This window comes from Euleptes europaea, chromosome 5 (assembly GCF_029931775.1).
Source record: "Euleptes europaea isolate rEulEur1 chromosome 5, rEulEur1.hap1, whole genome shotgun sequence".
In the NCBI taxonomy this organism is placed as follows: Eukaryota; Metazoa; Chordata; class Lepidosauria; order Squamata; family Sphaerodactylidae; genus Euleptes; species Euleptes europaea.
In genome coordinates, this window is record NC_079316.1 from 37534284 (window position 1) to 37550462 (window position 16179).

General features: G+C 43.2%; 1 protein-coding gene across 1 annotated transcript; it reads left to right on the forward strand.

The window, feature by feature from the left end:
• The first annotated feature begins 721 nt into the window (after nt 1-721).
• FAM124B (family with sequence similarity 124 member B) lies at nt 722-15705 on the forward strand. Its single transcript, XM_056850046.1, has 3 exons — nt 722-794; nt 10862-11604; nt 14800-15705. The coding sequence occupies exons 2-3, from the start codon at nt 10873-10875 to the stop codon at nt 15448-15450; spliced, it is 1383 nt and encodes a 460-aa protein (XP_056706024.1). The 5' UTR covers nt 722-794; nt 10862-10872; the 3' UTR covers nt 15451-15705.
• The last annotated feature ends 474 nt before the right edge of the window (nt 15706-16179 follow it).

The window sequence follows — 16179 nt, forward strand, 5'->3', positions numbered from 1 at the left end:
GGGGCCATTTAAGGCCCGCGAAGTCATTTGGTCTGGCCCTTCGTGGGTCCTGGCAGAGCTCTAGCTCCGAAGGATCTAAGACTGGCGGTTTGCCCCCTCCCGCGGACAGGAATAGCCTCTATTCAAGGCGGATGTGAGTTAGTTTTGCAGAGAAAAGCAACCTTTTTTTCCCCTTGCAGAAGAGTCGTTAGCTGCGGGGCTTCTAGGATCACCCAAGAAACTAATTTTTAAGTTGATAATTTTGTACGGCCCGTGAATGATATTACAAATATCCAAATGGCTCTTGGCGGAAAAAAGGTTCCCCACTCCTGCTCTAGGCTGTGGCCTATGGTTTGCTCTAAGACTACTCGGAGGCCATTTATGCATGGGGGGTTTTGCCTTGTATTTGCCGCTCTCTTAATGCACTTTTTTTCCCCCCATCCGAATTCTCAAAACTAAAAAATGCAGCATTTTTTCCCCCCAGTTTTGCGAATTCAGATTGGCAAAACGCGCGTCTAGAGAGCGGCAAGCCCAAGGCAAAACCTGCCGTGCGTAAATGGCCTGAGCTGTCCCAGTGGAGGCGGGAGCCGGAGCCTCTCCAGCAAACTCCCCTCGCGGGCTGCACAGCCGCCGCGGGCCGGCCTGCGCGCGACGCCTCCGAGGGGCGGGGCGTGGGCGGGGCGTGGGCGTGGCTCGAGGCGGAGGGTCCTCGAGCCACTTGTTGCCCGCAGGCGCTCTTGGCGGCGGCAGGTGCGGCGGCCCAAGGAGGCTCCGGCGCTCCCTCCGGCTGCAGGCAGCATGAAGGCGGGGGCCGGGTAGGCGAGGGGCTGCGGGGGTAGGCGGTCGCTGGCTGGCGGGCGGGCGGGTTGCTGGGGTGCTTTCCAGGCGGCGGAGCTCAGCTGGGTCTCCGGCTCGAACTCTGCCTGCCCTGCGCGTTTGAATGGCGCTGGCGGACGTCCAAGGGGGGTGGGTACACAGGGGGGGGGGGTGGATATTCGGGCACTATATATTTTACAAATGATATTATACAATGTAAATTGATTGGTTGTAAAAGTGCCCTTTTTGTGATTTTGTATTTTGATGTTTTCTTTTTTTGTTTGTATTAGGATTTTATTTTATTTTTATTTTATTTTTTACTTTTTGTTTAATTATAAAAAATAAAATAAAAAATTTTTTTTTAATGACGCTGGCGGAGGGGACGGTCCGCTTCCCGCCGAGGGGCGGCTGCTGGTTTGGCCCTGGGACCGGCTTTGCAGCCTTTGTGCGTGTGTTTGCGGGCTGTTGGGGATCGGGGAAGGCGGCCGCCCGAAACCTCTTGGAAGCGGCAATAAGTCATCCGACGCGATGGGTGTGGGTGGGTGTGTGACCGTGACCTTGCCGGTCAAATTCTACCAGCAGCCTAGAGTGGGGGAAACCCGGCCTGCCTCTTTAATCGAGACTTATTTATCAGGTTTTGCTGTCTGCCTATATGCTCTGAAACGCTTCGGCTGCCTATTCCGTTCATTCAGCCTTCGTGGAAGGGGCAGGGTGCTCCCCCCTCGTCTAGGTTTGGGGGTTGCCGCACTTTGTATTCCCAGCGATGTATTAAGAGTTTGAAAATGTTGTAAAAAAAAAAAAAAACCATCGCTTTAAAAGGGTTTTTGGATACCACGGCTTATAAATGGTTGGAAGACGTCTTCACGGCTAAAGGGGCCAAACAAAGTGCGAACAGTGTTTTTGATAACGTTTTCAAACTCTTAATACATCGGTGGGAATACGTAGAAAGTGCGAACGGTATTTTTTAGAACGCTTTCAAACTCTTAATACATCGCTGGGAATACAAGTGCGGTAACCGTCTTTGTCAACACTAAGTTGTTGCCGTTTGAAAGGCAAGAGGACTTCAGTTAGCGACAGGGTGGATTCTGCTCCCTCTTCCCAAATAATTATTTTTTAAAGGCTGCAAGGTTTGCAAATATTTCTAGCACTGTCACGGCCCATACAAGTTGCAAAACAGGTCTCTGCCCTGAGGAGCTTGCAGGCTAAAATACCCACTAGGTGTTATGTTCTATCTATCTATCTATCTAAAAAAATCCAGCTATTTAGACACACATCCCCTTCTCTCTCGATGAGAAATATCTAGATTTGTCAGGTACTGTTTGCAGAAGAGAGCCACTATTTCATAGCCTGTTTTTGTGTTGATTTGATGTCCTTCCCATTCTGTGCCAGTGTAGAATGAGAAGTACTGAAATAGTCCTGTGATGGACTCTTTGGAATATCTAACCTGGCAAAAAAAAGAGAGAGAGAGAGAGAAGAGAGGTTGCTATGGTAGCATGTATGTATTCATGGGCTTCAATGTGACCTTTTGACTTAAGTTTAACTTGGTCTAATGCTTCCTTGTTCACAGCTGACTTGGAGCAGCAATGTGAACCGCTTGCAGGAAACTGAGGTGTGGGGGAGGGGAGATCAGGGAGTTGACAAGGAACTTAATACATCCCTGTGGCATTGTGCTTGTTCAGGCATCAAAGGATGGTTTTGTAGAATCTCGAAGAGGGAGGCGTCCGCCTTTGGGACGGAACAAAATTGATCTGTAGCACTCTGGTCAGGAATGGCCCTTTAGTGTAACGGGAGCAACCGACAGGTCCCTGTCCCAAGGAGCTTACAATCTAAATTTAGAATGAGGGTAACACGGAAATAACGCTAACAAATACTGACCCAAGTAACCCATGTTAGTGTGTGTTCAGGATTACCTTTTGGTTGGCAGTTCAATCAGAGAGAGGCGCACCTAGTTCAGGCTGTCTGAAAGAATGCCAGCCGTCAGAAAGGGGTAGCTGGCTCACCCAGTTCTGCACACCTCTTGCAGCAGAGTCATTCAGGAGCTGGGTGGGGGGAGAGAGAGAGACTTGTTTTGGTCTGAAAGGAACGTTGTCCTATAGCACTGTGCCATCTCCTGTGTTTTCACAGTGATCTATCTAGTTTTAGGCCAGCAAAACAGCATGAATAAGGCTTCTGCAAATAAGTTTGCCCAGCTCTTTCCTCCTTTTTTTTTTTAATATGAAGATACCGATGCTGGGAACATTAGCAGATGGTGGGCTCAGGAGTGGGGCAGGAAAGGTTCATCCTTGTGGGGAAACATGACGAATGTTCTGCAGTACAGTGTGTGCAAAGAGACTACCATCACAGGTCCTTATAGTGGGAGGAGAGACACAGAGCTCTTAAAAATGTTGGCTACGTTTGTTTCTCATTTGTAGGTCTAGACTTTGTAATACCTGTCTTGAGTTATATAGCATCAGAAGTGCTCCAGTTTTGTGGGGTGATGTTGAGCTGAACTTCTCTGAGGACCTAATGGCTGTTGAGGCTTCATTCAAGTGCTAGGCTGGCTCGACACCCTCTTGACCACAGAATAAAATGGGAGTCCTGTGGCATGGATAAACTTATATAAACTGTACTGCAGCTTAAGTTTCTGTGATTCCCAGCTCACTTCATCAGGTGCATTGGAGTATAAATCCATCAGGTCCATTTATACATACAGCAGAAAGGCAGAGAGGGGATTTAACAAAGAGAGGCTGACTGGCTGTAAAGTGGTCACTCAGAATGGGTGTGAGGAGGACAAAATGTAAAGCCTAGTGCAGGATGAGAGAAGCATAGGAAGTTTCAGAGATACAGCTGAAGTAATTAGGATATGCAAGATATCAGCCACCGGTAGTGAGTTAATAATACCAGGTCCCTGTTAAGTGGGGGCGGGGTGTGTGTGGATATATTGCCTTGATTTTTTTAAAGGTGTTCTAATACAGCAATTTCACATTGGATTCTCCTTTAGAAGTTCCTCTGTAAGAAAATTGTGATTTTTAGATAAGCAAAAGAACACCTTGGAAGATTAAAATGTTGCTCCTTTGGTTTTTAAATATGGAGAGTTTTGAAACACCCTAAGCAACTCATGGGTCGCCATGAGTTGGAAGCGACTTGGCGGCACTTAACACACACACACAGAAGCAAACTTAATGTCTTGGCCACAAAAGATTCTTCAAAATGCTATATACAACTAACACATTTGTTTCCCCCTGCCCCAGATTATGTTGTATTGGACTACTTGTATTGGACTTACTTGCCAGAAGTAAGTATTTTTCCCCTTATCTATATATGCTCCTTTTTAAGAATACTAAAGGCTTGATGTCCAGAATCTTCTAAAAACTAGTTCAAAAACTTTAATTAGTAGGGTTTTTTCCATTCTTCCTGTACACTTCAAAGTACAAATCTCTTCTCAATACCAGTCATGTCAGCTGCCTAAAGGCCAACAAGGTTTTCTTTCCTAGTGGAATTGGTATTTCACATCTTTGTGCAAGTTAATTTTTGTACCGTGAGTGCTGGGAGGCTTCCGTGATTCAAACTTCCAGTAATGAGTATTAATAAGTGTGTGATTGTGGTTCTTTACCTTTCCACGATTACTGAAGGCATCAAAGGAATCTGGCCCCCTATAAGCAAAACTGTAATAGCCGGTAATAATTGTTTGCAATAAATATTTTGAACAACATTGGGGTCTAGTTCATCACTGCAGTACTGCATACTACTTCATTACAAAAGCAAGAACAGAAACCATGAATTACTTGTTTATGAGGACCAACCAAAATAACACAAAACAGTGGGCAACTTTTGATTTATCCAGAACTTTTCAACAGGCTGGATGTTATAAAAAGAAAGAAAAGGGCATGGGGAACCCAGAAGTCTTGGGACTTTGCATTTTACTGACAAATCTTAAGTTCATGACCTGAGACATCTGTCACTCCCCCCTTTTATTTTTGTAACATCTAGCCTAGTGAAAGGTTTTGAAGAACATGAAAGGTGGCACACTGTTTTGTGTCATTTTGGTTGGTCCTCATAAAAAAGTAATTCATGGTTTCTGTTCTTGATTTTAGTTTTGCTTTGGAACAATGCGGCTGCCATACTTCTTCATTACAGTAATTTGTGATGTTGCTGCTACAAAATAAATGCAAGTTTTTATCAATGCATGTGATTAATGTTCTGAGCAGAAAAATAAATAGACTCTTGGCTTCTTGACAATGAGAGGTATGCGCAAGGCCATGCAACTATTATGTAATAGCATGGCTATTTGAAATTGAATTACTTGTTGACATTTTCCTGTAGCAGCCTTATCATATATCACTCAGGAGCACTCCCATATCAGATGGAAATGGGTCATCTGAACATCTTCCAACAGTTACTCAGTATTCTCAAATTATTTTCAAACCTGTGCATATTTTTTCATGTGTGCTGGTTTAGTGATGCACCTGAGAGAAAATAGCAGGGTCTTATTTTTGAGCATCCCACATGATGGTGATGCATTTCTCCATTTACTCTACAGATATGTCCCAGAAGTTCCACGGGGCCGTGGGATTACATTGTCCTAAGTACTTGTATATACAGACGTTTCCATGCTTCATTCTTTGGGGACCTTGCTCCCAGATGTTATGCTGGCCATTCCAGGGGAGTTTAGTTGTTGTTTCTAGAATCAGAAACCGGGCCAAGTGTTTAAGGCTCCAGTGAACCACTAAAGGAGAGTGCAGAGAAACAGACGGAATCCCACAATGCCGGCGGATATATAAATTACCAATTGGAAAAGCTGCCAAGGCCTGTTGTAAATGGGGTGAAATGGGGACTGAAGCAGGATCAAAGGAATGTCTTGAAGTGGGTTGAGGGTGCTTGCTGTACACATAGGGCTGCCTCGAGCTTTCTGTTCTAAAGTGTGAAATAATTTGTCGTTTTAACTTATTTTTTGTTTTTGAACCCAAAACAATAAACACAACATCAGGTGATGCAGAAGCATAGAAAAATACCACCCAATCAAGGGGGAAAAATAGAAAAGTATGCAACTGCTACAACGAAGTAAAAAAAAAGCACCTAAGCAGCACATTTGAAATCAAATGGCATTGCTCAAAGGAACCATTTTAATAATTTAATGTAACTTTAACTTTGTTATGTGCTGTCCGTCGATTTACACCTCTTAGAAAATATTGCTATTTTATGTTTAATTCTATGTTGCCAATGTGGTAATACACCCTGCATTTTTAAGCAAGTGGCTGGAAAATCAGACAGGAAAAGACCAACATATGGGTACTAAATCAGTAACAAAACAAAACCCAAATATGTCCCCCTTTGCCGACTACGCTAATCAGAGTTTGTACGATGCTGAGAAAAATTACTTTGGACCAGGAATGTGCTAAAACTGCAAGATGAATGTGGGAGTTAAAAATGTGTAACAAGCAGGACTTGTAGGGTATGTGATGAATGATGGCCAACAGCACAGCTAGTCTAGTATTTTTAACTTGACAAGTATTTCCCAGCCTTGCAGCCTTCTGTTTTCTAACTGGAGATGACTGAAATTGAATTTGAGCTGTAACACTGTCAAAGCCATGTATTTTCATAACGGGGCTCTGGTCCCTTGTGCCTCAAAACATCTTTTCAGTTAGGCGTTCCTCCATTGCTGTCCCACTGTGGATTGTTTTAACAAAATATACACAGAGCAAACAAAACTTTGTGTGAAGCGTATAAAGGAAGAAGAATGAAGCGGTGTGTACAAAAGCACGTGACGTTGAAACCCATCTGACTAATGGCTGGGAAAAGAGGGCAAACTGCAGTTCTAGGTTCACACTTAGGAAAATTAGAGTTTTCAATAAGATAGGCTATTAGCATACTCCCACATGGCGGGAAGCTTGTGCAGGGGAACGGGAAGCAGGTGGCAATTACTGATAATAGGATAATTGCTGTCTTGTGTGATTTTTTTGTGGGGGGCGGTTGTGTGTGAGAGTTTTTTTGCTCTTTGGGAGTTCCCCAAAGAGCTGCTTTTCAACATATGCTATCCTAACAAAAGAATGGAAGCAGAATGATCTTTTGTTTCCTTTTTTTTTGCACTGTGCTTGGGAAAAAGGATTTCCTGGAATCTGGAGCCTGTTTTACATGCATCTCAGAAATTCAAGTATTTCCAAGTAATCATCATGTCACTTTTACTTTTTTTTTCTTTTTTTTTACATTGGAAGTCTCTGCCATAAAATACTGCTTATAACATAGCTCTCCTGGTTTGTAAAGGAGTTTTGCACCACCTTTTATCTCTGTCCTTGCAACAAACCTGTCAAATCATACCCATTTTAGAGACAAAGACAAGCAACAATGAGGCTGCAGCAGTAGTAGGATTTAATCTGGATTTCCCCAATGCAATTTGTACATTGGGCCAGAGTGATTCCAGCACGTTGAAGCCTCCCTTGGTACAGGAGAACAGGGCTTCTAAAGCTTTGCAATGAAGTGTAGAAAAGTCTCTTGCCTGGTTTAATCCGCTTTGATAAGGGGCTGTCATGGATTAGTTCTTGCTGCTGGGGAAGAGGGTGTCATAAATCACTTGCATGTGTTAAATGGTTTAAATATGTCCTAGTTTACGATAGCTCCAACACTGATGCTGATTTTTCTTCTATTTGTTTAAAGCAGGAGCCAAGCAACATTTTATAACTAAAGAGCCAAAGTTTGTCAAAATTCAGAATGGGAGATCAACTAAGCCAGTGTGAGCACCCAGTTGCAAAACTGAAAATCTACAGTTCAGCAGTATTGATAATTGTTGTGTTGATTGGCGATCCATAAAAGTGTCTGGAACCTAAACACTGGTGGTTGCTAGTCACATATGAGATCTCACAATAAATAATAAATACAGGGGCACCCTGGACAATTATTTTAGTCCACTGGCATAAATTTGTGCATGGTGTGCCCATGGGTTACTGGCATCTGTTCACCTCTGTCATTTCCCTGTCTCTAATACATATCCAAGCAGCCCTTTAGTTCCGTAAAAACCATTGCCTGCCATTCTCTTCATATCTATGCGTTAAAGATTGTTCATTTTTTAAAGACAGTTGTATTTGGTTGTCTGCTGATCCAGGCTCTGGAGCCATAGGTTGCAGGATCCTCCTTGAAAGGGAGATCTGGCCAGCTAAAACCAGTCGGGCTTGCGATGTTACTGTTAATATCGATCTTCTGTCTGTGTGATCCTCTTGAGTGCAGCACAAATGTTTAAACAACTAAGAGCAGAACAAGCAGCAGCTGTATTGCTCTTCTATAGCTGGCCTAAGGGAAGAAAGCCAGGAGGACAACAATAAAAATGAGACAGATTCTCAGCGGGGGTTGGGAATGGGGGGTGGATCTAGCCCCGAGTACGCTGCTTGTGTCTGAAAGGCCCCTGTAGCTGATGACTGGCAGAACTGACATAATACTTCCTTTGGATCTTTACCATAGCTGTGAGAGCACCACTTTTCCATGAGTGGGAGGAAACATTGAAATGTTTCGACGTGGTGTAGTGGTTAAGAGCGGTGGACTCTGACCTGGAGAACCGGGTTTGATTCCCCGTCCCTCCACATGAGCGGCGGACTCTAGTCTGGTGAACTGGAGTTGTTTCCCCACTCCTACACGTGACGCCAGCTGGGTGACCTTGGGCTAGTCATACTCTCTCAGCCCCACCCACCCACCTCACAGGGTGTCTGTTGTGAGGAAGGTGATTGTAAGCCAGTTTGATTCATTCTTAAGTGGTTAGAGAAAGTCAGCATATAAAAACCAACTTCTCTTCCTCCACTTTATGAGCCATCCATGTGGGCTTTTCTAACTAAAGCAGCGCCTTTCAGCACCAGTTACCTGTTTACGGTTTGCTAAAGTACCATTCATAACCAGAGTTCTACATATTATCTTGTAGATAAGTGGGTCCCACATGGATGGACTAATATTTAAATTCCTCTCAGTAGTAGGCTTATGCATGGGAGGCTTTCATTTCTTTCATTTTTGCTGTTCCAAAAGGGACTGTTGTTATTGGGTTCTTTCATATGGCTTTGTTTGATTATTGTTTCTTCTGTTGTTGTTGTTTCCTTTTCATAATTCTATTGTGTTATTTACCGTTGTTTTCAATGGAAGACTCCTCCACCCCCAGATTTGTACCTTTATGGTTTTCCATCCAAATTGGGAAAACTTCTGGGGAGTTGTAGATCTCTCCTAGGACATACACTCCCAAATTTTAGACAGAAAAAAAGGTCCCCCTTTTTGCAGCAAAAAAGGTCCCCTCGTTTTGCAGCAATGAACGTCAGTGGGAGAACTGATAGGAGGACTCCAAACATGCATTAACACAGACAGCAGCGTTCAGTGAGGGAAACTGGCACAGTGACCACTTATTTATTTATCTATCTTTTAGATTTATATCCCGCTCCTCCCTCCCTACAGCGAGGCTCGCAGTGGGTAACAACAAATCAAATACATTTTAAAACAGAAACAAAATAGATTAAAGCCCATAAAATACAAATAAGAAGGACAGTAGCTTGAAGAACAGTAGCACAAGGAAGAGGTAGACTAACAAGGCAAAGGCATTTGGTGGCCAATGGAGGGCAAGGCATTTGGGCAGGCAGGCAGCAGGAGCAAGACCTTGAGGTAGATTTGCTTGGGAGAGGAAGAAGATTTGTAGAGCAGCAGGCAAGCAGGGGAGTGCAGGCTGCAAGGGGAAATTTGGCATAGCCAGGCAGGTGTTGAGAGGAGAGTGGAAGAGTACTACCCCATATCCTTCAGGACTTGAATACCTTACACGTGTATGGAATTCTAGGGGCTTCTGCTTGCAGTCAATCAAGAAAGCCCAGAGTCTCTCTCAGGTTGTGCCCTCACCAGGAAAACCAGTAGAGTCAGAGAGGCAAGACTGTAATAATGGAAAAAAAGAATGAAACAAAGAACAAAACAAAAGAAATCATTTTTTTAATGATAGGCTGTTTAGATGGGGAATTTGTTTCATTTCATACTAATTATGATGATTACAAAATAACCATTTCTGTAATTATTATAATTAATTCTAAAAAAATGCACAAGGCTACGAAACAGTGTATTTCAGTGCTTTTCAGGATGGAACCAAGCTGTTTTCCACTGCTAGGATTGATCCCAAATGTATGAAATAGGTAGCTAGATGCCAACTAGCAAGCATTTCTAGAAAATGAGCCCACATGCACATAAATATTGCCTTGTGATTGCGGGGCGGAAATGAAGCCTCTGGTATAACTGCCACAGAACCAGATGTGGGACCCTTCCTTCCATATTAAATAGAATAGCAATGTGTAAACCTCGCATTCAAACACCATTTCCCCTGAAGTCATGGCTTTCCTGAGATTACTTCTTGGAGATAGTTATCTGCTATCTGCAGTATTCACATTGGCTTCTTTTCAATTGTCCTATTTCCTTTCAGCCTTTAAAAGAATGGTTTATCTGCACAACCCAGAAGGGTGTTGTCTCAAAAAAGAAAATTGCAGGCTTTGTAAAGCAGAAATGCTTGGTGTGCATGCTGAAAGAACGAAACAATGCTGAGCCTTTAAATAAAACACAAACACCACAATGAATTTTTCACAGAGATGGTGTCGGAGTCCAGCAAGTTATGCTGTTACCTGGGATCTGCTAGTTGTCAGGTGGTAATTTTCTATCATATTTGAAGATATAGATGCTTATAAAATCAAATCTCTTTGCAATTATTGCTTTTCCCCCTCACCCCTGATTTTTGTAATAATATTATATTGGAAGGGAAATTTGTAGGGAGGTGCTGGGATTTGGAAATGGGAGAGGGACTTTAATATAACGGAAAGTCAGCCTTGGGAATCAGGAGACGGGGAAGCTCCCCCTCCTTGCCTTACCCCTGAGTTTTCATGTGCAACTATCAACCCGAATTGCAGGCAGTAAAAAGAAGATTAATCTTTGTGTTAGTATCGTATCGAGGTTTGTAGAGTTCACAGAAGTGCTTAAATGGGAATTGGCTGGGAAAGGCAGGTTCTAATTTCCCTCTTTAATTGGCTCTGTGTGGGATCGCCCTACGGGCAGTATACGCACTGAAGCAGCAATGTTGTCATTACTTTGTGTTTTGAAGGTCAGTGTGCAATGGATGGAAGAGCAGACTCTTTGGTGATGTCTGTGCACCTGCTTGCAAAATCTGGATATGCATTACTCTTGCGGCAGACCCTCAGTCAGCTTCAGAAATGGATCTGCCTGGACGTACGCCTTTTCCTTGTGTCAGAAGTCACTTCGCCAGTTAAGTATTACGAGACATCCCGCCAAAAGAGCTCCAGGTTCCCTGGAACATCCATTCTGCTTTTCTTGCATGAAGACTTGGGGGAGGAGCGGATTTTCCAAGTCCATGACGTTTTCCAGCACCCGCCGTGGCACCGTGTCAACCTGGAAAGCGCTCGTGGGAAGCCGTCCTGGCAGGCCCTTGGTAATCAGGAGTTCTATGGGCTAGATGAGCATCTGCCGGTGTGGGGAGTGCGACAAGTTCATTATGGCTCTGAAATTCTGCGCATCACACTCTACTGTAGCTTTGACAACTACGACGATGCGGTGAGGCTTTACGAGATGATCCTGCAGAAAGAAGCGACTGTGCAAAAAAGCAGCTTCTGTGCCTTTGTGCTGTACACAACCAAGAGCGTCGCAGTCCAGCTTTGCCTGAAGCAGCTGCCTCTAGGGCTGTCGGTCAATTTGAAGGAATCTTCGGTGTTGCAGTTCAAGGTGCATGAAATTGGGCAGCTGGTTCCCCTCCTGCCTAATCCCTGTGTTCCTATCAGCAGTACTAGGTGGCAAACGGAAGACTATGAAGGAAACAGGATCCTGCTTCAGGTATTATCCTGTGTATAAATAGTGGCCAAAATCAGTGTCAGTACTCCCGAGCAGCTTCCGCTCATTAAAATGGAGATCAAATAGAATTACAGAGGATACGTGCAACTATTATTACAAAAAGTATAGACTGTATAGTATATATTACCTGTGTAGACTAGTGAGTATTGTTGCTAGCCCATATTTAGAAGCTTATTCATAAATATCTGCTGTCTTATTTAAATATTTCTTTTACATTTATGTAACTGATGAGTTTGGAATATCTGGCATGCGTGCCCTTTTAACTAATGAGAGAAAGGAGTTATTAACAAGGAGTAATGGAAAGGAAGGCAATTTGAGCAAAGTGCCTGTGTCTACCCATCAATTTGATGGAGACATGTTATTGATCATTTCTGTCTAAGGATTGTCTGGTAGGAAAGTGAACTCCTCCAGTAAACGCTTCCACAACCAGCATATCGTAAGCTAGAAAGGACTTCAAGGATTTTTTTCTGAGAATGTCAGATATAAAGAGTCCAGTAGCACCTTAAAGACTAACAACATTTCTGGCAGGGTATGAGCTTTTGTGAGTCACAGCTCACTTCTTCAGATACAGCTAGAATGTGTCCCTCTATCCTTAAGTAGAGTGAATTAGGACACCCATTGGCAATAGCATGTAAGTGTCAAAAGCAAGTAAATGACATTACCAGGTGTGATTAGATTAGGTGTGATATGCAGAGGGGTAGTAGGCTGGAGAAATCAGCATTGGTAATGAGACAGGAATTCCAAGTCCCTATTCAATCCAGGAGAATGCATTGTCTTGAGATTCATTATTAGTTGTAATTCAGCAGTCTCTCTTTGTAAGAAATCCCTTTGTAAGAGAGCTTGGAGAGTTTGGAAATTTTGCTCGTCTTAAGGTGCTACTAGTCTCTTGCTCTTTTCTACTGCGACAGACAGACTAACACGGCTACCCATTGTGAAATATAAAGGGAACACCATAGTCACATATAGATATTTCTGACAAGGGGGAGGGTGAAGGGCATTTTGTCAGAATGGAGTTGCATCATTTTCACCAGTTTAAGATGACATCCAGTAAAGGCTGGTATACCTTCTGCTATATGCATCCTGTTTTCCCTAGTGGCCAACCAGATGCCAGCATGATGTAGTGGTTAAGAGCGGTGGTTTGTAGTGGTTTGGAGCGGTTGACTCTGATCTGGAGAACCGGGTTCGATTCCCCACTCTTCCACATGAAGCCAGCTGGGTGACCTTGGGCTGGTCACCGTCCTATTAAGAGCTCTCTCAGCTTCACCTACCTCACAGGGTGTCTGTTGTGGGGAGGGGAAGAGAAGGAGTTTGTAAGCCGGTTTGATTCTGACTTCAGTGGTAGAGAAAGTCGGCATATAAAAATCAACTCTTCTTCTTCTTCAAGAGCAGCATGTAGTCAATAGATTTCCCATGCTGTTATCCCTCCCCTTCCCGAAGCAACTGACACTCTGAGGCACACTTATTTACTTCATTTATAATCTGCTGTGCCCTCTGAGCACGGACATTTTGTTTTGTTGCTATGTAATAGCCATTGATCGATAGATCTAGATCAGCTTTGTTTCCATCTACCTTCCAAGTATTCATGTACTTTAGTATAACTACTAAAATTAATTTTAGCTTCTTCATAGCTACTTAGTCCCAACTATTAGAAGCTGAACAAATTCTTTAAAAAGTTCTAGAAATAGCCATGTGGCTACCAGTGGGAAATAATGCCCAAGAGGATGCTTTACAGAATGATGTAGGAATATGTAACCCATCAGGCTAGTAACCACTATGGCCTTACAGCAGGGGTGGGGAACCTTTTTTCTGCCAAGGGCCATTTGGATATTTATAACATCATTCGCGGGCCATACAAAATTGTCGTCTCTTCTGCTCCCAGCCCTCTTGTAGTACGGAGGAAATACGTTTCTCCATGGCCCGGGTGAGAGAGGGTTAATACAGTTTCTTGGGCGGTCCTAGCAGCTCCATAGCTAACAACTCTTCTGCAAGGGGGAAAAGGGTTCCTTTTCTCTGCAAAACAAACTCACATCTGCCTTGAATAGAGGCTATTCCTGACCACGGGAGGGGGCGGATCGCCAGTCTTAGATCCTTCTGAGCTAGAGATCTGCCATGACCCACAAAGGGCCAGGACAAATGATTTCGCTGGCCTTAAACGGCCCCCAGGCCTGACGTTCCCCACCCCTGCCTTACAGACTACTGAATCTCCAGAGGCAAGAGAGGCCCATGGTGGTGAGAAAGCAATCATCATTGTTGCTTGTTTGGTCTTGCTCAGGGATGGTAGAATTCCAGTTGCCTTTTTCTTACCTACTTATATCAGTCATTTATGACTGCTTAATCCTTTCATACATAAAGCAGTCTGGTCTACAGCCATAGATAGTGTTGATGGAAAATGTTGCTCATTGCTTGTCACGTCTACAGTGAGTCCTGTTACATAATTCAACCAAATGATGGTTGAACAACGTATGAATGACTTCAGCTTCATTAAACGACCCAGGTCTCTTTGATTGTTGGCAAGGCTTGTCTATCAGAGGGATGCATGAATAGAATATCTCTAAACTGAATCCAAAAGATATTAAAATAGTAGATCAACTAAATAAAAGGCTCATGGGTTTTTCTATATTTCCAGTTAATGTTACCATGCTAAATCCATAGACTATGAAACCGCCATTTTGTATTAAATACGGACCTATGTTCATAGCTCACTTTGGAGCTGATCAGTATGCACCTCCCCTTTTGTCATCTTTCCATTCATATGATGATAATGTATTATTCCTTGATGGGGGAGGTCAGTACATCATAATTCATTATTGATTAAAACCAATAAGGCAGGAAACACTTCCACTGAAATGTTTCAAGACATTGGAGAGAAATAGCTAAGAATCCCCTGAATGCTAGTTATAAATGTTGAGGGCATGTTCTATAGTAATGTATTAATGTTACTTCATTCTCTTTTTGCTTATGTTTGCTTGAATAATCCATACAATTGATTTGCAGAATTCAAATGATGCATGAGCTTTCACGGCTTGAATGGCTTCCTACGAGGAATATCAATTAAACGTTCTCTGTACACCCTTACATTATTCATTTGCAGATTATGGGCTTAGAGGCTCAGGTGAAGACACGATCACGTTACTGATGTCCAAGGCGCTGCTGACTTTTTTACTTTTTCTTTCTTAGGTTCAAACCAGCTCAAAACACAGTGGAAAGCAGGATTCACTTCCCAATTGCCTTAACGATGCAAGTGAGGAAAGGCTCCCCCACTACTCCAACCCCTCCCCATTAGCTGCGAGACGGATAAATGTGCAGCAAAAAAATCGAACTCTTCGAGCTGTGAAGAATAAAAACAAATCTACACGGAGTGGGATGTATGCTCCAGGAAGTCTTTGTGATCCCTCACAAAGCCACTCTAGCTCTTCATCCCAATCACTTTGTCCCACAGATTCTTCTCTGCAGGACCTAATACCTTCTTACATGAACTTGAGCACTCAGATAAGACTTTCTAGTAGTGAACTCTGGCATTGCAAGGAGGAAGAGACTAATGTTGATACAGGCTACAGAGTGGAACCTTCTAAACGTGATGGCTCTCCATTGAACAGGTTCTCAAGGGACTTGCAAGACGGTCTTCCGTCACCCCAGGAGCTATGTCGTTCGTTCCCTGGCACTGGCTCCAGAATCAGCTTACTCTCTGCAGATAGAAACCATCCATCATTACGTATTACCAAAATAAAGAATAAAGTATCGGGAGAGATGCAGTCAGGTTCTCATCTAGGAATATCAAGAGCAAGCCATGGGAATGAAAAGGAAGAGGATGAAGAATTTTTTATATGACTTTAAATACAAACTGATTTCTCAGTGCCTTATTTGTGAAATAATGGAGAGAGCAATCTGTATCCTGCACAAAGACCTTGTCCTTGTGTAGATACCCCAGCTGCCTATACTACCTTATTCTGTTAGTGCAAAAAGAAAGCTTAAGAGTAGTTTGCATAAGATTGCACTTTTAGTTGGTTTAGCATTAGTTATTCTCCATGAACATTATTCTCTCACGCAGTCCCAGTCTAAGCTCCTTGAAATCGATAGGAGAAACTTTGCACAGGATTGCACTGTTAAGAGTTATTTTAAGTGAGTTGTAAGAGAAAGCTCAAATGCCAGAGGATTATTGTGAAATAGCACAATATTATTGTGAAATAGCACAATATTGTGAAATATGTCTGTATTGGCAATCGAGTGCATTAAGTGCATCGCATGAGGCGTGGTTATAGAATAGTATTCCTGGTTATGGAATATTATCCTCACAGTGTTTGTGAGACTGTCCCTGAAGGCACAACTGCCTTCCTTCTACCTGCTTCCATCACTTGTTCTCAGCTGTGGCTGTGACTAACTGCTGCTGTGTCTGCAGGAGCATGCCTCTTCTGTCATCCTCTGCACATGCATGCCAGAAGTTTAATGCCGTACGTGCTCAGTGTCCATGTTTCTTTGTGTTTCTACTCTGGTTACTGAATTCCTGCCGGTTCAGCCATAGAGCTGTTTGTAACTTCTGGCTTAGCTGATGATACCGGA